This window comes from Netta rufina (genome assembly GCF_964035555.1).
Source record: "Netta rufina genome assembly, chromosome: 16".
NCBI classification, from domain to species: Eukaryota; Metazoa; Chordata; class Aves; order Anseriformes; family Anatidae; genus Netta; species Netta rufina.
In genome coordinates, this window is record NC_140140.1 from 7,433,507 (window position 1) to 7,453,594 (window position 20,088).

At 39.7% G+C, this 20,088-nt stretch overlaps 1 protein-coding gene across 6 annotated transcripts in view; it reads left to right on the forward strand.

Moving 5' to 3' along the window:
* Positions 1–20,088, forward strand: part of PHF20 (PHD finger protein 20) — a 70,629-nt gene that overhangs the window by 37,816 nt on the left and 12,725 nt on the right. For 4 of the 6 annotated variants that reach the window (XM_084296786.1, XM_084296783.1, XM_084296782.1 and 1 more), the window contains 5 exons: positions 7,640–7,822; positions 10,759–10,857; positions 12,743–12,904; positions 15,386–15,555; positions 19,917–20,016. In XM_084296786.1, the coding sequence (XP_084152912.1) occupies positions 7,640–7,822; positions 10,759–10,857; positions 12,743–12,904; positions 15,386–15,555; positions 19,917–20,016 (714 nt within the window). The remainder of the gene's footprint in view (positions 1–7,639; positions 7,823–10,758; positions 10,858–12,742; positions 12,905–15,385; positions 15,556–19,916; positions 20,017–20,088) is intronic. The other 2 variants (XM_084296785.1, XM_084296787.1) reach the window with 1 other exon arrangement.

The window sequence follows — 20,088 nt, forward strand, 5'->3', positions numbered from 1 at the left end:
TGTTGGTTTGATGCCGCCATGTTGGCTGCACTGGTGGGAATTTCTGTGGTATTAATATCTAATAATACTTCCTTATATTAAATCTCCACCCCTTTCTTTCTTCATTTGGGAGTGGGTGTGTGTGGTTCATAGCATATTCCTGCAAGTAGCCCCTCGGCTGTGCTGACAGCTGCTGACTGTGAATCAGCACTGTGGTGGAAGTTGGGCAGTGGAGTTTTCACAGTCACCATCAGAGGCTTCTGTTGTGGAGCTACTGGTTTTCCTCAATAAGGAGTGTAATTTTACATCACTTATGTCATAACATGTCCAATTATTAAGTGGTGTGGTTTTTAGCTCGAATTTTTAATTCTTAATGTTCTTCCTTTGCTGGTACCAAAAATTCTGAAGTGGGGTTAATGGGATTTATGGAGTCATATTGCTGTTTTCTACTCTGTTCGCTTGTCTTCTTGCAAGCCTCTTTTCTGTTCGTAAATGCCTGAACAGGAAGACAGGCTGCTAAGCAAGACCTTTTTAAAAATATGTTTCGGGATGTATTGCTTAGTGAGAGTGCAGACTTTCCAATGCATAATTAGGTATGGTACACTGTGGGTTTACTTTATCATCTTTATGATCCTTTTGTGAGCATTACAACAAAATTCGCCTATTCAAAGTGTACATATTTAAAAAAATATTTTACCTTTTGGTAAAAATGTTCTTTTCATAGTACTTTGCTTTATTAGATTAAGAAAAGGTGGCAACTTCTAGCAGACAAGACTTTAGAAATTAGTTTTGTTATTCCAGAAGCTTGCTTTAGATACTCCTGCTTCAGAAGCTTTATTATGTTTTAATCCTTGATCCTTCTGAAGTTTCATTTTGGAGTTCTAGGAATGTTTACTGTTTTTGCTACATACTATATAAAAATAAACAAAAGGTTGGAAGTGAATGGAAAAATACTTACTTTTTCTGGTCCTGGAGTTCTAGGAAATGATGCAATATACAGAACAGTTGGAAAAACTTGTTGTAGTGCTTGAAATTAGAATTCTGACACATTGAAAAGAAGATGGATGTAAGCGGTCTTCATTGACCATGCTTTCAGATGCATGAAGAACAAATATAAGTATTTTGCACAAAAGTAGAGACTGAAATTTCAGTGTTTGAACTGTTGTAAACCATGCCACTTGCCATTGGCTTCAAAATTTAAGTGAGCTAGAAAATTTAATGTTGATGTGATTCATGCAGTCTTCTCCCTGAGAAGGAACTTGCCTTGGCAGTGACAAATTCGACAGATACCTCTCTAAATCCTGTAGTCAGTTTTCATAGAATCATAGAATATCCTGAGTTGGAAGGGGGACCCACATTGAGTTCAGCTCCTTTTCTGTGAATAGAGGGGAATGACCTACCATTGCCTAGTTGGTATTTCAGTTTTTCCTTGACTTGTCTGAACAAAATAAAGCAGACTTGAACGGCTACTGGCACATTCAGGCAATACCTCTTTTTAATTTATCAGGAGATATTACCATTGTCATGAAAGAACTTTTTTCCTAGCCCAGAGCTATAGTACTTAACTCTGTGAGGATTGCTGCTATTTGGCCTTTCAGGAAAGAACTGTCTCTTGTAGAGAACAAGGCTGTTGATTTCATGTTTCCCTGGGCTATAGGAGTTGTGGGCATTTGTACCCTAAACTCTTAGGTTGCAATCTAGAGCCATATAACAGCCCTTCTGTTTAAAAGGAGAAAAAACTTTGGAGTTACTTGGTGATTGCTGTAGTGAAAGAAAAGAATAGAACCACATTCCATATTCAGATACCTTAACATAAAGTAGGTTTTGCTTTCTCTTTGTGGTCACAGCTATTTCTCTGCACAATCGCTTATATTTTACTATGATAAAATACATCCTTTTCTACCATGAGTCGTGCTCTACAAACATTTTATATAAATTTCTTCATATGAAGATGTCAGCTTGCTTCAGGTATCTCTGGCCATCCTATTGTATGTGAAATACCTGCACAAGGTTTTAGTGTCTGTTGTGTCCTGACTGAGGCCTCTCAAAGGTATTTGGACATCCAACAAAATTCAGTTTATGCCCTTGTGCCAGGGAGTGAGCTGAACAACTTTTCTTAAAGTCTTAAAGTCAACTTGTGGCAAACTTCAGTGCTTGAACAGCTGATACACTTCACCTCAGACCTTGGAGAGGCTTCATGCTTAATACGTCCTGAAGATCTGCGGGTAAATTCTAACCTTGTCAGATGTAAACACGTAGCACAGTTTGAGTGTATATGCAAGAAAATCCCACCAAAACCTTCACTGAGGTGGCTGGTGTACTCATAATACTCTTAATAACCACTTAGTACTGGTCTGAGCATAACTGTTGTACTGGCAGGGACTTCATCAGCTGATAGATACCCTTACACTCCTAAGACAGCTCTGTTGAGGTGTCTTGCTTTGAAGTTAGAACTGCTTTTGAGCGCTCAAAAACTCCTTGCCACACTGAGCTGCATTTTTGGTATGCGTGTGTCTAGTCTGGCATGTTGCTACCAGTGCTGGCCCTGCTGTTCGTCTTGCAGTGAGGCACAAAAGAAAGCAGAGAACCAGCTATCAGTATTTTAAAGACCATAGAAAACTTGTGCTCAGCTGAGTCTGTGAAAAGTAGTTGTAGGGAAAAAAAAGAAGCATGAATTTTGTCAGTGAGTTTAAATTTTTGTACGTGGTCCAGTTGTTTAAAAAAAAAACTCACCTACTCAGTTAATGTGTCATGTTAATTGGATGAGTGTCTTAACATCAGGAATATGTATGAAGAAAGAAGGGTCTTGTCTTCACTCATGATAATAATGAGATCCTAACTATGCATGCAGAAGGAACAGGATGGCAAACTTGCTTTGCTTAAACTTAAAAGATTAAATTTATCTAAGGCATCCGGTTGTGGTGACAACTGTATAGCTGTTATTGTGGACCACTGTCGCAGAGCAGAGTGGTTTTCAAGGTGATCCTTTGGTGGTGAGTGCCCCTTTGCTAGTAGGAAGAAGATACATGGGTGCCCTACAAACATAGGGGTTGTCACTGTCGGAGATGGTGAGGAGCTTTGTTAACCCTGATTTCTGCAGAATCACCAGTCAGTTTTGTGGCTTATCTCAAGATACAGCATGGAGTTTGTGGAGGATGGCTGTGTCAAATTCTTTAGCTGTAAGTCAAGATAAGTGGTCTTTGTTATTGGAAACATGAGTGGATGTTCTCAGCAAATGATTTCACAGCTGTGTATGGTGAATATTGTACAACAGACAACACTTGAGGAATTCAGTCTCTTTGCTTCCTGTGGATGTTGAATGTTCTTCCTAAACCAACATCTGACATGATCTGTTAGATGTGAAGGTTGTTGCATTGCTTGTTAACTGACATGTAACATGTTCAAATCTAAGTCCCTCTTAAGGCTTTACCTGGTTAGTCTTCATGGCTTCTGCATGGCTGAGAAGATTTCATTTCTTAGAAATTAAAACAAATACAGGCCTGAGATACTTCACTGCTTCCAGATCAGTTCCTCACATGAAGGAGGGTATTTCTCACAGGCTTTGGAAAGCCAAGTCTGCAGGATAAAGGCCTGAAAGAATCTGCTGGAAGAAGGCTGTGAGCAGTTACAAGCAAGCCTGTCTGTTGTTTGTTTTTGTTTTTCTTTTAATTAATTTATCTCCTGTTACTGTTATTTAGGTTCATCTGAACTAGAAATTCACCTGCTGATGTTCCATTCCAGTGTCATGGTTCAAGAAGCGTTCAGCTATTCAGTACCCTTGCTCTGTGTCAGGGAGCTGTTGTGCTCTATTTGTAGAGAATCATATAATTCTAATAACTATGAGTATTTGGAATCATGGAGGGATTTAAGGGTACCACTGCCATCATGCGGGACCTCAACAAGCTGGAGAGAGTTGGGCAGGGAGAGACTTCATGAAATATAATGAGGGCAAGTGTAGAGTCCTGTCAAGAACAACCCCAGACACCAGTATAAGCTGGGGACTGCCCTGCTGGAGAGCAATGAAGGGGAGAGGGACCTGGGGCTCCTGGTGGACATGACCACAAGCCAGCACCGTGCCCCTGTGGCCAAGAAGGCCGGTGGCATCCTGGGGTGTATCAGAAGGGCTGTGGGTAGTAGGGCGAGAGAGGTTCTCCTCCCCCTCTACTCTGTCCTGGGGAGACCACATCTGGAATATTGTGCCCAGTTCTGGGCCCCTCAGTTCAAGGACAGGGAACTGCTTGAGAGAGTCCAGCGCAGAGCCACGAGGATGATTAAGGGAGTAAAACATCTCCCTTATGGGGAGAGGCTGAGGGAGCTGGGTCTCTTTAGCTTGGAGAAGGGGAAACTGAGGGGTGACCTCATTAATGTTTATAAATATGTGAAGGGTGAGTGTCAAGAGGATGGAGGCAGGCTCTTCTCAGTGACATCCAATGATACAGTGGGGCAATGGGTGCAAGCTGGAACATTGGAGGTTCCACTTAAATATGAGACAAAACTTTTTCACATTGAGGGTGACAGAGCACTGGGACAGGCTGCCTGCACATGTTCCTGTGTGACCTGATCTCGGCGTTCCTGCTCCGGCAGGCGACTGGACTAGATGATCTGTCAAGGTCCCTTCCAAACCCAAACATTCTGTGAATATTTACTTTGATTTTGATCAAGTTGAGCATTATCAGGAATGTGTGGAAGTTGTAGGTTAGATGATACATACCTGTGTCCTGTCTAAGGATAAAGTGCAGGTGTCTTGATCAGAGCTACACAGGCAGCTTTAGGAAATGCATGGTCACTGGAGCACCTACCAGGGTCTTTATGAGCATTGTTCTGCTTTTACTACAGACTTACAGTATAGACATGGGTTGTTTCTTGGTAGTTTCAGCTGACTGATTACAGGAACGAGTGCTTGATGGAGAAGTTAGCAGCAACAGAACTACAAGGTGTGTGCGCAAATGCGGTGGTTTTGCTGTTCTCTGTTGGCTTTTCTTGAAATTGCACATGAGGAATTCCTATGATGGGGAGGAGACAGGAGAGTAGGAAGCCTTTTAGGAGAGACTCAGAGAGGGAGGAGCATAAAAGCATATGGCATGCTGCTGTCAGTGCTAAAACAAAGCCTGAGGTTGTTGAATGTGTGGGCTTTAATAGCATGTTCGTAAATGCAAGTTCTTAGTTGTGGTTGTTACGGTAAGTAATTGCTTTTCATTTTTTTGGTGGCCAATTTAAAAATTGGCCTGCTTCACGGAAGTATACTTGAAAATGTTGTTTTGGGATGACTTAACATACTGCAATCAGAAAGTTTACAAGTTTGGGTCTTCATAACACAAGTTTAATCTTTACATTCCCAAAAGTTTAGGATGACTTTTCATATTTTTAATCTCACCTTCTTGTCAATTTCAGTCACAACTCCTGAAGTGGATTTCAGAGTACTCAGCAGTCTTAGACCCTCTATGCTTTTCTATTGATAGAACAAAAAATATTTCAAAATTAACATGTTAATAACTATTTTTGAAGAAAAATACATCTGACATATGATAGGGTACCTTTGGACTACTCCAAAAGAGTGTTCATGGTAGCTGAAAAATATTACAGGAATGCATTGACCTATGTGTGTTAAAAGATGCAATAGTCTTGGCAAAAATCTTATTCAATTTTTACTCTTACAAAGCTAGAAAACACAATGCTCTTTTGTTCCCTCATGAGTGTGTGTATGTAGATCTCAGCCCACAGGAAGCCTTTTCGTGGGATCAAGGTGGCTGCAGAATTTTTCTGATGTTAATTTATGAAATTGAGTTTAGCTCTTGGGAGAAAGGAAAATGAGGAGGCCTAAATGAAGGTCCTAGTCTGATTTTTTTTATTTATTTTTTTTCCTAGTCTGATTTTTTTTTTTTAAGTTCCCTGAGATGCTGTTGTATAAATATTTTTGGAACTTAAAGCAGGCAGAATGGTAGATAGTCAGGAATGCTTCCCTGGCTTGTTTATGTGTCTTGTCTGTGTGTACTGCCACAAACCTTTTGCCTTTCAGAAAGTTTGCTAGGATTGTGTTGTTCCCAAACAGATTATAAGGTACCATAATCTTATTTTTCAGCTACCATGTACCATGGGAAAAAGTTTTTTGTTTGAACTGATGACTTATGTTTGTGAAGGTTCGCAGAAGTGATTTCTGTTAGTGAGAAGTCCTGCAAAAATAGACTTTTTTTTGTTGTTGTTGTTCAAATACACAACTTCTTCCTGCAAGAGAAATTGGGCCTGTTGAAAATGGGAAGCTGTACATATTACCGTGGTATATTATCAGGGAGTATCTTCTGTATACTCAAGGAATATCTTCAAGGAAAATTCTTCATGGAAGAAACGTTCAACATCCTATAGCTTGTAGCTCTTTTGAGTTCAGTAAGCACCCAAAGAAAGGCAACAGGGAGTTGCCTTACTGGACAGAAGTCACCTTCATGACAGTCTTGTGGAGGAAACTTGGACTCTTTGTCTCTTTTCTGTCTTCTATTGTAGCTGATGTAAAGCACTATGGTAAATGACTGAAGGTTAACTAGTTGGTTACTAAAATTGTTACGAACACCACCTACTCTTTTTTTCCTGAAGTTTTAATGTAGCTTCAGTGTGGGAGGAGGATCAGGGAGAAAGCCATCAGATAGCCTCAGGTTTTGCTGGGTATTTGCTGGTTCCTTCACCCTCAAGAGATCCGCTTGCTTCTGAAAGGGACATAATGAGGTGTCTTAATGTGCCTCATAGCTCCAACTTGAAATGTAGGTCAGGCCAGAGTACTTGATTCCACTTCTCTTAAGTATGCTGAGCTTGGACTCTTTTCTTCTGTCTTCAGTCATTTTCAACTCCTGCTCACGGTTATTTAGAGAGGCTTCCAAGTGAAAAACCTACTGACATGCAAGTCTTCAGACCGGACAGAAGTTGCCTTTAGTATCCAATTTGAGATGCTTATGATGATAGAATTATACATTCTTGATGAAAAACAGCATTCTGTCAGCTTGGCTACTGGTTCTGTTTGACGAAGATACTTGATACTTGATGACATACTTCAAAGTGGCAAGAAGAATATTGCAAGAAGACTTGACTTAGTAGTAAATGAAATCACAGATGAAATTGCCTGTCTATCTCATGATTGTATGGATTTTAGGTAGTGATACTGAATTCTTGCATCTCTCTCCTGGTTGAAATGCTATTATTTCAGTGGTATATACTTTAAAACTCCCCTTCCTTAGATATGCAGAGCTTCTATATGCTTGTTACAAAGCACACTTCTGAGAATAGGCTGTGGTTCGTCTATTTAAATCAACAGGACCTCTTTTATTTTCTCTTTTAAAGAAACATTTATCTGACCATATCGCTGCTGAGCTGAACTGTTTCTCTCTCCATATTTCCTCCATGCAGCAGTATTTCTGGACGAATAAAGATTTGGGGATTGTAACAACAACAAAAAGCATTGCAGGTCTTAGACTTTAAATGAGCTTCTGCTTAAAAACTTTTCTGTGGTCAAGTTGCTGGGACTGCAAGCTTAGTGGTTTATTTCATCAGAGATGCTCCCTAGGGAGTTTATTTCATCAGAGAGGCTCCCTATGGACAACCAGAACTGCTGCTGGTGAAGTAGAGTTCAGTTTTGAACGTATTTAAAGTTTGGACCTCGTCTTTATTCTCTTTGTAGATGCTCCTCTACGCATAGCCCTAAGGAGTACCTCATATAGAGATGAAAAAATAGAGAAGAGAAGAACATCAACCGCTGTAAATGCATTAAATAGTCACCGATATTCTGTTAGAGAACAAACCAAGGAGAACCACATAGCGAGATCACTCCGGAAGCCTCCAGAAAAAAAAAGAGTTGAAAATGGTACGCTTCTTTTAGTTTAAAATGAACTCTTGCGAAAGGTTTAAACATTGGTAGGAACTGATAATATTGGTAGAAAGCATTCTATATACCTAGTTTTTAAAAGTTATTTTTTACATGAGTATACAATTTAAGCCGTATTTTTCACTGTTCCTTTGTAGTGGTTTCAAATGAAGAATCAATATAATGAAATTGGTGATTTTTTGTCTATACTCAGAATTTCAATGTTCCCAGTCATGGTGTGTAACATTTTTTAGATGGAAAAAGTAGTAGAATATTTTAAAAAGAAGAATGTTTTCATTCAATTTGTTTATTTGATACATTTCTTAGTTCTGTTGTTGGAACAAGCCTGGGTTGTCCAAAGCGTTATTTTAAGTAATCGTGAACTTGTCGAGATGCATAAACTTGAGGCTTTACTTTTTCTGGTAGCCAGCGATCTGTGCTACTGGAAATCTCTGGGTGGCATGGCATCGCTTAACTCTTTTCAGTGGTGTAGTGTAAACCCTGTTTATACTAGGTTCTTCTATAATATAGGTTCTTACGTCACTATTCTCTTTCAGATATGTGGTGACAATTTGAGCCACAATGGTGAGGAACATGAAAATCTGTGCTAAGTGAATTTTACTTGTAATACTTTTATTCTGGAGAATTTCAATGTTTTCACTGGTCTGACTCAGTAGGGTATTTCTTATTTGAGAGAATGGCCTAAAGACATTAGCACGAACTTTTAAGTGTTGGTGGGGTTTGACTAAGTATTCATCCTCTTTAGTCTCTTTTTGCCATTCAGGGAAATAAAGAATTTAATTTTTTTGTGCTTTCGGGGAAAAAAAAAATCCTTTTTAAAAATGAGGTTGAGATATTTTTTTTAGGATTATATAAGGCAATTTTTTTCTCTTAGATTATGCAAGTCTGTGAGGATGCTCCTAACCTAGGTTAGGTTGGGTGCCTGCTGTATCTGGTTGTCTTCCAGTGAGAATTCTTTTAAACTTCCAAATACTTACACGAAACAGTTTTGGATAAAAACATCCAGCAGTACAGGGTTTTTGGAAGGCCTGTGTATTTAACTGTGTGAGGTAGTTAAATACACAGAAAAGTGCAAATACTTGCCTTTAAAAAGAAAAATGAAAAAATATATACCCTCTACCTCAGAGGGAAAAAGCATGGGAGCAAGGAAGATTTTGTCCCACTTACAACTGATGTGTTGAGTAATGGAAGAAATGCCCTCTCACGTACCCTAAAAAACAGGTTAGATGATCTGCCTATCTTCACTTTCCAACTGAAAAGATGCAAAGATTTCTTGCCTATATTGACCTCAGTTATTGTCCCTCTGACCTTTTCCTGGAAGAGTGAAATGACAGAACTTAATAGTGTCCCTGCATATGAGCCGGGAGAAGGAAATGGTACCCAGAGGGTCCTGAGCACTGGAAGACTGGGAGAGATCAAAGACAAAGGAAAGTAAGATGTAGCTAGAAGCTTTATGCTGAGATATGCATGTGAAGCTCTTTTTCCTTTCACCCCTTCCTCCCTCCCATGGTAACAGAGTGGGAATGAAGTTTGTGTCTTTTATTGCCAGTCATTTTCAGTCATGTTCCTTCTGCAGGACATGTAATCTGTATAGCAGCCTGCCGTCAGTGTCAGCAGCTAATGTGGCTGCTGGCAATGCACAGTTTTAGCAACCATCATTAATAACATGCCAAAGGAGGAGAAAAGCTGCAAGGGAGCAGGAGATTATGCAAGGAATGAAAGGCAGGGGAGATGTAAGAGCTGAAGGCTTTTAAAAAAGACATGCTATAATGATTTGTCCCCCTGCACGTTTATCACAGCTGGTAATCACCTAAATGTGACTGAGATGTCCAGTTTCTCAAAGTGGGCAGCTTGTACCTCAAAAATATAGTCTCACATTGTGGGTTAGGGAGGTTACTGAATAGTATGTTGTAGGAGGTTGACATAATGTACTGGTATGGCTTTGCTTCCTGAGTGGCTATAGACTAGTTGGGGTTCTTATGCATTTTGTGTAGGAGAGTGTTTCTGACAGTAGAGTGTCTTTAGATGTTTGTTCTGATATTGGTAATCAGTAATTGAAATAGTCTTTTCTTAAATGGGATGGTGAGTGGCTTAATCAGCTGAGCACTCTTGAGAGCAAAGCCCTTTTGAGATGCAAGGCATGCTTCCATAGTACACTTATGGTTGCACCTAGTAGTCTCTGCAGAGTCTGGAGAGTTTATTTTAAGGAACTCTGCAAGTATCTAGAGATTTTGCTGCAGAGAACTAAATCTGAAAGACAGGAGTTGTGATCAAGTGGCAGGAGATTGAAAGCAAGGGTTTGTACACGTTTCCTGGCAATGGGGTTACTTACAGCACATGCTTCGGAGGCATGTTTTGAGGATGGACTTGACTGAAAAATATCACCCAATTATTCAAAAATATTTTTTTTCCATAAAAATAGGATGGGAAGGAAACAGAAAAACAGGTATTATGGACAAGTGAACCAGTTGTTACTCCATTTTTCTATGAAAGCAAAACGTTTGAGGAACTGTACTAGAGTTGGGGGGAGGGTTCTTATGTCAGACACAACACTACTGAAATATTCAGCAGTAATTTCAGCTAGAAACTTATAACAAATGCTCACATGTTTTGTTTTTTAATAATCTGTGAAGGCTGAAACTCCAACTACCTAAGTAGAAAATGGGGCATTGGTGCCTAGTTGCTTTCTCTTACATGCTATTGTAACTTAGTTATGGGACAATCACACTAGGACATAAAACAGACCATTCCAATTCTGTGGGCTGGGAATTCTTAGAGGTAATATTTCTGGCTGTTTTTTTTCTAGTGAACTATCCACGCTTGCCTGAAGAAACAATGGAGGCATTTAAGAAAATTAGTAGGTAGAATAGTTGTGTATATCTTTAAAATTAAATTGGAATGTTGTCTAATTTCAGCTGTTAAAGAATATGAGAAGAACAAAGAAAGAAAATCCAAAGACTGTGGAAGGTCCAAGGCAAAGAAAAAGAAAAAAAAGAAAAAGAGAGCTAAGCCTGGTAAAGCGCTTTTTTTTTTTTTTTTCTTTAGCGGAAAATGGTTTTGTTTCCTTGTTTTGCCTGTTACCTAGTTCCATGCTCTTGAGAGGAGACATTGCAGATATATTTCCTGTCATATCATTGCAGATATGTTTCCTTCATTTACCTAGTGGTTGTGATTTTATTGTCATTAAGAATAAACCATGATTGGCAAGACAATTTATGTGCATCATTAATGCTGAATAATAACTGATAATAGTGGTTATAATGGCACAGAATAAAACAAACTCCAAAATGCATGTGTTGGTCTTCAAGTCTGGCTTTCCATTAGTAAGATAGACTTCTATGCAAGTTTCACCCAGTTAAAGAGTGTGCAGGTCCCCTCAATTTGTTACCAAGTGCCCTGAGTACCAGATGTTCTCTGTGTATGAGAGTTCTAGCTCTCCTGTTTGAGTGATGGGGCTTGAAAATGCTGATGGGTCCTCTTTCTGCTGTTAACTTTGAGTTCTTATATCTTCACTTATTTTCAGACACTCTGATAATGAGCTGACACGTCCAAGTTTTTCTTTTCAAAAGGACAAATCTTGTGGAGACACAGTAAAATCTGTACTTAATGTCTGTACTCAGGCTTTGTCCACCTCATGTTTCATAAATTGCTGTTCCCTTTGCATTTAATAGGAAGATGGTAATAACGTGTCTTCCAAAGCCTCTGAGGATGAAATCAACAGGGAATACTTTCTTCTTCACACTTTGAATGTTATATATAAGCCCAAGATGGTTACTAGTGGTTGGATTTGCAACTTCCAAATGCAGCAGCTGATATCATAAAACTTCAAAATGTACAGATCAAGCTTGACAACTTCCTATGCCATTGATTGATGTCTAGGATCATTAAAGCAGTGTATTCATGCATAATTTGTCAAACAAGAGCTCCTTATGGACGAGTTTTTCAGACTGGAAAGCATAACTTTTGTTAACTTTCGTGAAGACAAGCTGTCATGAGAGAGTAGAGGGAAAGAATGAACCACAAGTAGACTGACTCAGAATTGAATTGAAACAAATTACTTCAGTGACTTTCTGATGACATGGTGCCCACAGATATGTAGATATTGTACAAATCCTAATTTGTAAACTTACACAATAATTTGACAAAAAATCATACCAACAAATTGTTTGTGCTTTTGTCCTTGGGTTTTTGAAACATAAATGAAAGCATGTTGGCTTCTGAAGCATCCAGAATGAGTACCAGACAGGTTGGGATAGCTGTGGTGGCTGGATGTATTTCTAGTTTCTGTACTTTAGCTTACATGATCTGGAGATTCAGCATTTTAGTGTAGAAATACTCGAATGCATACAAAAAATGTGATGTGTCGTGTTCCTAAAATTTTTGGAGCAACATGAAGATTTTGGAGCATTTCAATAGCAAACTGATAACAACAATAGTTAGCTATCTCCATAAACTAGGAGAATAAAAGAACAGGCTCTGTTTCCTTGTAGTCGGTGACATCAGGGAATGTGTTTAGCCGATGTTAATAATGGGATATGAGGGAGAGGTCTCCAGCTAACAGTGCTTGAGTAGAAGTGTCTACCTGTAATGCAGAAGCATTTGTAGATCTTCATTCTGAAGAACATGTATGTATAAATAACTGGTGTTTCCAGCCTTTCTCACTTCATCAGTGAAGATGACTGAGTTGCACAGGGTTTTTCTGGCTCAGAGGGTACCTTTATTACCTCTAGGAAGTTTGCAATTCTTTCAGCAACATAATGAAGTCCTGGAGTCCTAGAATATTGAAGTGGACACTGTCTCAGTGAATCATAAGTGCCTGTTGTTATGATGCTGTTTTTTCTTCTGTCTTGTTTCCTTAACCACAAACTTCTGACCATAGTACTTCTTACAATTTTACAGACTACTCTGGCAGTGAAGAAAACACGGATATTTCGCAGGAACTTTCTCCTGAAAAATCAGTTGTCACAAAATGTATTTCTTCAAATAAATCATCTGCCCACACAAGCACAGACCTGCACTGCTCTGAGTCTGGACAGCACAGAGGAAAATCAAAAACAAATGGTAAAAGGAGACTTCTTTACAGCTTACTAGTTCTGTCTTTCATTACTAATAAATGCGTGAGCTGCTCTATTACAACATGTGTGTGAAGACTAGTACTTGTAATGCAGGTTTGGCTATTCTTGCACAGGGCCTCGTCTTTCCTTTTGCACTGCCTGAAGAAGCTGAACCAAATTCATTTGTCAGAGCTAGATGCTGGTGGTGCTTTTTGCTGTTTGCTTTGGCTCTGCCAGTGACTGGAAAAAGGGAAACATCACTCCCATTTTAAAAAAGGGTAGAAGGAAAGACCTGGGGAACTACAGACCAGTGAGCCTTATCTCTGTGCCTGGGAAGATCATGGCACAAATCCTCCTGGAAGCACTATCAAGGCACATGCAGGACAAGGAGGCGCTCTGAGACAGCCAGGACAGGTTCACCAAGGGCAAACTTTGTCTGATCACAGAATTGTCTAGGTTGGAAGAGACCTCAAGGTCACCTAGTCCAACCTCTGACCTAACTCTAACAAGTCCTCCACTAAACAATACCACTAAGTTCAACATCTAAATGTCTTTTAAAGACTTCCAGGGATAGTGACTCCATCACTTCCCTGGGCAGCCCATTCCCATACCTAGCACCCCTTTCAGTAAATAAGTTCTTCCTAATATGCAACCTAAACCTCCCCTTGTGCAACGTTAGCTCATTCCCCCTCGTCCTGTCACCAGGCACGTGGGAGAACAGACCTACCCCCACCTCATTACAGCTTCCTTTAAGGTACTTACAAAGAGCAATAAGGTCGCCCCTGAGCCTCCTCTTCTCCAGGCTGACCAAACCCAGCTTCCCTCAGCCATTCCTTGTAAGACTCGTTTTCCAGACCCCTCACCAGCTTCGTTGCCCTTCTCTGGACTCGCTCAAACTCCTTGATGTCCTTGTAGAGAGGGGCCCAGCCTTCTAGGATGGAGTGACTGAGTCAGTTGACAAGGGAAGACCGACTGATGTCCTCTACCTGGCCTTGTGTAAGGCCTTTGGCACGGTCCCACGTGGCATCCCGATCTCCAGCTTGGAGTGATGTGGATTTGGTGCGTGGACCATTCAGTGGATAAGGAATGGGCCTGAAGGCCATACCCAGAGTGGTGCTCAACGGCTCCGTGCCCAGGTGGAGGCTGGTGACGAGCGGTGTCCCTCAGGGGTCTGTCCCTAGGACCGGTGCTGTTTCATATCTTTATCAACCACATAGACAGGGGGATCGAGTGCATGCTCAGCAAGCTTGCAGATAACGCCAAGCTGAGTGGTGTGGTTGATACCACAGAAGGAAGAGCTGGCATTCAAAGGGACCTGGGCAGGCTGGAGAAGGGGGCCCACAGGAACCGCATGAGGTTCAACAAGGCCAAGTGCACCTGGGTCAGGGCAGTCCCAGACACAAGTACAGCTGGGAGAAGAACTCACTGAGAGCAGCCCTGCAGGGAGGGACTTGGGGGTTGTGGTGGATGAAAAGCTCTACATGAGACAGCAGAAGGGCAGCTGCATCCTGGGCTGCATCAGAGAACAGTAATGGAGGGAGGTGATCGTGCCCCTGTGCTCTGCCCTTGTGAGGCCCCGCTTGGAGTCCTGCATCTTGGCCTGGAGACCCCAGCACAAGAAGGATGCGGGTCTGTTAGAGCGGGTCCAGAGGACGGCTCCAAAGTTGGTCAGCACCTCTCCTGTGCAGAAAGGCTGAGAGAGCTGGGCATGCGCAGCCTGAAGAGAAGGCTCCAGGGAGACCTCATTGCAGCTTTTAAATACATAAAGCGGGCTTATTTAAAAACAAACAAACAAAAACAAACACTTACAGACGGGAGATTTAGATTAGCAGTTAGGAACAAATTCTTCAAACTCAAAGGGTGGTGAGGCACTGTAACAGGTTCTCCAGAGAAGCAGTTTTCCTGATGGTTTTGTTCAAGCCACAGAGATTCTGTATAAACTCTTTAAGTAGTGTTGGAGTATCCTTAGAGTGCACTTCACCTGAATTGAGAAATGTAATCTCAACTGGAGTCTAAAGAATAGAAGTCTGAAAGATTAAATTTTGTGTTGAACTTTTCTTCTGTGATGAAGACATTTCTTTGTGACATCTACTGGTTCATAAGACAGAGCCATGTTCTGTTTTAGCTCTACATTTACACTACCAAGATAGTTCTATACAGATTGCAGGAACTAGTCTAAGTCCTGTTGGAATTTATATATCTGGTTTTGTTTGTTATACCTACTTGTCTGAAAAGACTGTGCTTTTGGTTTGAGGTGCTGTCTGTTGAGAGTGAAATTTTAACGACAGAAGCTGTAAACTTAGAATATTTTTAAGAAGCTATTAATGACAACATTTAAAACTGTTGTAGCACTCAAACAGTAGGTCACTATTGTGGTGTTTCTTGAATTAATGAACTGAGACTTCTAGTAATGTGTGTGTACGTAATGAGGGTTGAGAGTTTTCTGACCTTTCTGACTTGCTATTTTATCTGGCTGCTTTTTATACAGAGGAAGACACTATGAGCGAGTCATCTATGGATAGCTTTCTTTGGAGCGATGATGACTGTAGTCAGGATGTTGATGTAACCACAAATCCTGATGAAGAAGCTGAAGAAGGTGATTTTGAGATTGTTCGGTGTATTTGTGAAGTAAAAGACGAAAATGACTTCATGATTCAGGTATGGACGAAGTGGAGTGTGGATGCACTACGTAGTGAAAACAGTGGAAGGTGTCAGTCCAACAGTGGAAAAACTTGTAGAAATATGCACTGATACATTCTATACATGAAATAAACCTCTGCCTTCTGGAATCGTAACATTTTTCAAGATAACACGTCAGGGTGAGCAGCTGTTAGTTTGTAGAAAATCTTCATATTTTTTATAGAAGGAAAGTGGATGAGGAAGGAAAAAATCTCTTGAGTCTGTAGTGGTTGGTCGTTTTGTCACTGTAGATTTGCATTTAAAAAGAAAAATACCTACACCACTTCCTAGGTTTAGAGAGGATACCTTTAAAGTAAGTGGGGCTTTAACTGGCTTTTTTTCTTCCCTCTAGTTTTGAACATGTTCAGAACATTGCTTTCCAGTCATAATATACTTCTGTTTTTCTGCCATGGCAAGAAGCTTCACTTAAACTCTCAACCCTTTATATTGTTTGAGCTTTTTTTGGAAGCCGAATTGCATTTGTGCATTCTGCAGCATCTTCTGTAGTTCATAATCTGCATAAAGCCATGTGTCCATTCACAATATTATGTACCCTTTGTAAACTGAGTTTGCAGAGAATTCTTTCCAGCTGGAGCAGAGTCTGCTGTCTGTCCCACTTAAAAGTGGTGATAAATATCTGTTTGAAACTGTCCTGGCTGTTTACTTCTAGTTCTTGAGACATCTGTAAGTTACTGGGAAACCAATCCTTACATAGCTGCTGTCAGCCATTCTACCCAGTTCCTATTCATTTCAAATAGCAAAGAGGTCAAGTTTATATCAAATAAAAACTTCAGCATTTTTTGCTTTAGTTCATTTTGGTACTGCTTCTTACATAAGCTGTATAGGCCCCTTCAGTAAATCCTCTTAAATCTTAGATGCAGAGAAAAAACATGCAGGGGGCTCAGGTGTGTGATGCTCTTGAACCTAGCTTTTCATAGTTACCATTCTGAAGAAATGTGTAGTGTTGTTTTTTCAGGAAGTTTCCAACTTTCCTAGGTAACTTTTCTAATTGTGGAACTTTTCTGTGGGACTAGAAGGAAAGGCAGAATTTGGTATGTGCCTACCTCTCAGCCTCTGCTAGTTTTTGGTGGCCCTTGCTGCTTGAATGGGTTAAGGGGAGAGGGAGTGTACTGTTGAGGTTTGAAGAATTCTTAGCTTCTGCAGAAGGGCAGAAACACCTGTTTTGCTCTGGACATCAGCAACCTCTTCTCTAGTTTAATACAGCTAATGCAGCTGGGTTTGATTTTTGTCTTGACAGTCAAGCTTAACAATTAGCTTGATTGAATGCTTTTCTTTGGCCTTCCCTAGCGGCTTACAGATAAGTTACTTGAAAAAGTGCAACACATTTCTCTTAGGGCTTAGCTCATTCTGATGCACATTGTATAATGTTGTATTCTCACAACACAGGATGAAATATGCTGTGTGTGTTAGTAGGGATAGGGGTGGTAATGGGCAGTGGTCCAAATGTGATGAATAACATCTGGGTGTTTAGGAAGAAAAGGAGACTGATAGCTATTGGGAATAAAGGGAAGCTGGCTGCTTTCTAAGAGGATGTCTCTTTCTTTAAAAAAAAAAAAAAAAAAAGCGAAGGTGTAGTCTTAATCTAATTTACTGGCAAAATTAGGCTTGATGCTAGCAGAACGCAGAGAACTGTCAGCTAGCTATGAGCGTAGTCTGTGCATAGGTTTGTGTAAGGTTTTGTGGGCTGCTGCTTCTAGGCTGAACTAGTTTATTTTTTTTTTTTTGAGCACACTGCAAACGTCTTAGAAATAAGTTTAAAAAACAACAACAACAACAACAAAACACAAAACACCAAAACGCATTAGCCGTGTTATAAGGAAGCTGTATAAGACAATGGGCTATTCTCTCAGTAAAAGAGATGCAGATGGGCACCGTGGTGAGTGCCTGCATGCATTATGGGGATTGAAGCAGTAGGAATTGGGGAGCAAGGAATTGATGAGATTTTTGGAGGAGGTAGGGTTAGACAGGTCTCTAAAGCTACCAAATGTTGTGCTCTCCACACCCTTCCGTCAGCCTGTAGCTTTTGGGAAAAGAGTTCGGAATTTTATTGTTGTAGAAATGCCTGTGTTAGCTCTTTAAATACAGGGCATTAACTAATCCAAAGAGAAGTTCTCCTATACAATTGTGGAGTTACAGTGAGGAGAACCTATTTTTAGCCTTTCAGAGGTGTAATGCTAAGACTGATGCTTTTCCTTTGACTTCTGGTGTAGTTATAGCTTTGACACTTAAATTCAAATTTGGAAGTGTCTGCCCTAGAAGAACTTTCATTTAAACTTGTGTTCTATTCCTGAGCATGCAAAGTTTTGTTCAGTATATGGTTTTATTTAGAAGAATATTGTCATTGCGTTTGTTTTCATTGGGGTGTTTGTTCTGTCTTTGCTTATTACTCTTTAGAGATCTCACTGAAATATGGTAACATGTGGTGCTTGAGCATGTGCCTTTGTGCCTATCTACTTTGACTTTGTATCATAATTTGGAGCTAGAGAAGTTTAATCCATGCCTGTGACTGGAGGTTCAGTCCTCCTATGACAACATGTGTTGTCCCCTTAAAAAAAAAAAAAAAAAAAAAGGGACAATTGCAAGTCATTTTCTCTTTGAACCAGGCACATTTCCATGAATGTGCCAAATATAGAAATTTTTAGAATACTCATCAGGCCCAGAAAAGTCCAGACAAAGTATTGCTCCTTTCTTTTTTTTTTTTTTTTCTTTTTGGCACCTAAGCATTGCGGTGTGTGTGTGTGTAAGATAGAGAACTGTGTGGCTCCATTTTGGTGGCTTTGTAGGTGATGGAGGTAAATGGAATCAGGGTATTTTTGCTCTGGTAGGTGAAAAGCTGCTTTAAATACATGTCTATTGGGCTTGGGTATTTCTTTCAAACTGAAAATTGAATTAAAATATTATTGCCCACCTGTGCACATTTTTTCTCTTCAGAATCTCAAATTTAGCTTGCTTTGAATCTCTTTCCTACCTTCCTATTGTCTGGGTAAGGGCTGGCTTCTACTTAATGTGTATCCAGAGCAATAGGCTACAGCCTGGCTCCTCTTTCATTTCGTAAGGCCAGACATCATTAGTCCTATTTTTCAGAAGTCTGTTTTTCTCTATCCATTTCCTGTGCTTCTATTTCCTCCACAATTAAACCACTAAATTAAAGCAAATGACATACTGAAAAACTGGTGGTGCCTTTCTGTCTTTCCAAGCTGGAGGAAAAGCAGCAGGTAAGGAGAAAAGCATTAATAAAAGTATTAGCCGACACAGTTGAGATGTTTATCAGGTTGGTATCATTCATTGTAGGTCAGTGAAGGGCATCTAACATTGCTTGCAGTTACCATTTCTTTGTATCAGCTCATTTGAAAACCTTTGACAATATTGTCATGGTCTCTGCGTTAAGCTTTTGCCTTTTGCTTCAAGAAATATTGATGATCTACTGTCCCAATGCTTATGAAGAAAATAACTCTAAATGGACACCACACAGTTTCAAATCATATGGACTTAATATTCTTATGTGGGGTTTTGTCCCGTGTTTTAATGTGTTTTTTTTTTAGGCTGTAGTTTTCGTTTTGTCTGCTTGTGGAAGAGGGGATAAAAAAAAGGCTGAAACAGGACATGTAGATACAGTTTTTACTGCTCTGAAACTGTATTGTTTATTGCATTTTTAAATAGCATAATTGCACTAAAAAGTAATGCCAAAGTATATTTGGTCTTTGCCAGTGTGATTTTGACATTTATGCTTACCAACGCGAGCAAAGTTTTTAATTATTATTATTATTATTATTTTTAAGCTAGTACAGCTGCACCTGAATTTTTCTTTTTTATAAGCAGAGCTACCTTTGTGGAAATGGATAAAATGCTAGAGATACAGTGAAGCATAGTATTGACTAGTCCTACATTATAATAAATATCCCTAGGATTTTGTAATTGAATATGTTGATTTATTATTTAAAGGGTGGAAATTTTAATTCAGAAAACTTGGTATATTTTGATAAAGGTTGATTGTTTTTGTCCTAGATACTGTGTGCATGCATCTTTTTAGAAGATTTTCATCTCTGAAGGGAACATTTTGACACCTTTCAGAATCTCTGGGATCTCTGCTTTGACAGCATAATTGTTGTCATTCTTCATAAATCCATGTGAAAAATGTGGGAAGGTTTGAAATACTGTAGTCTGATTCTTTAATGTATTTGTAGCTGAAAGGGAGGGGATGTTAATATACCTTGTTCTTTTAAAATGTGTAGATAATGCATCTCTTCTTAATTGAGGTAAAATTATTGAGCTCCTGTAGGCTTCATTTCTGTTGATGTGCACTTCTTGACTTCAAACAGTGTGAAGAGTGTCTGTGCTGGCAGCATGGAGTCTGTATGGGTTTACTGGAAGATAATGTACCTGAGAAATATACCTGCTATATTTGCCAAGATCCTCCAGGTACAGACATTTAAGGTTACTGAACCTTCTTATATATGTAGTAACTATTAGTTTATAAATATAACCAGAGTT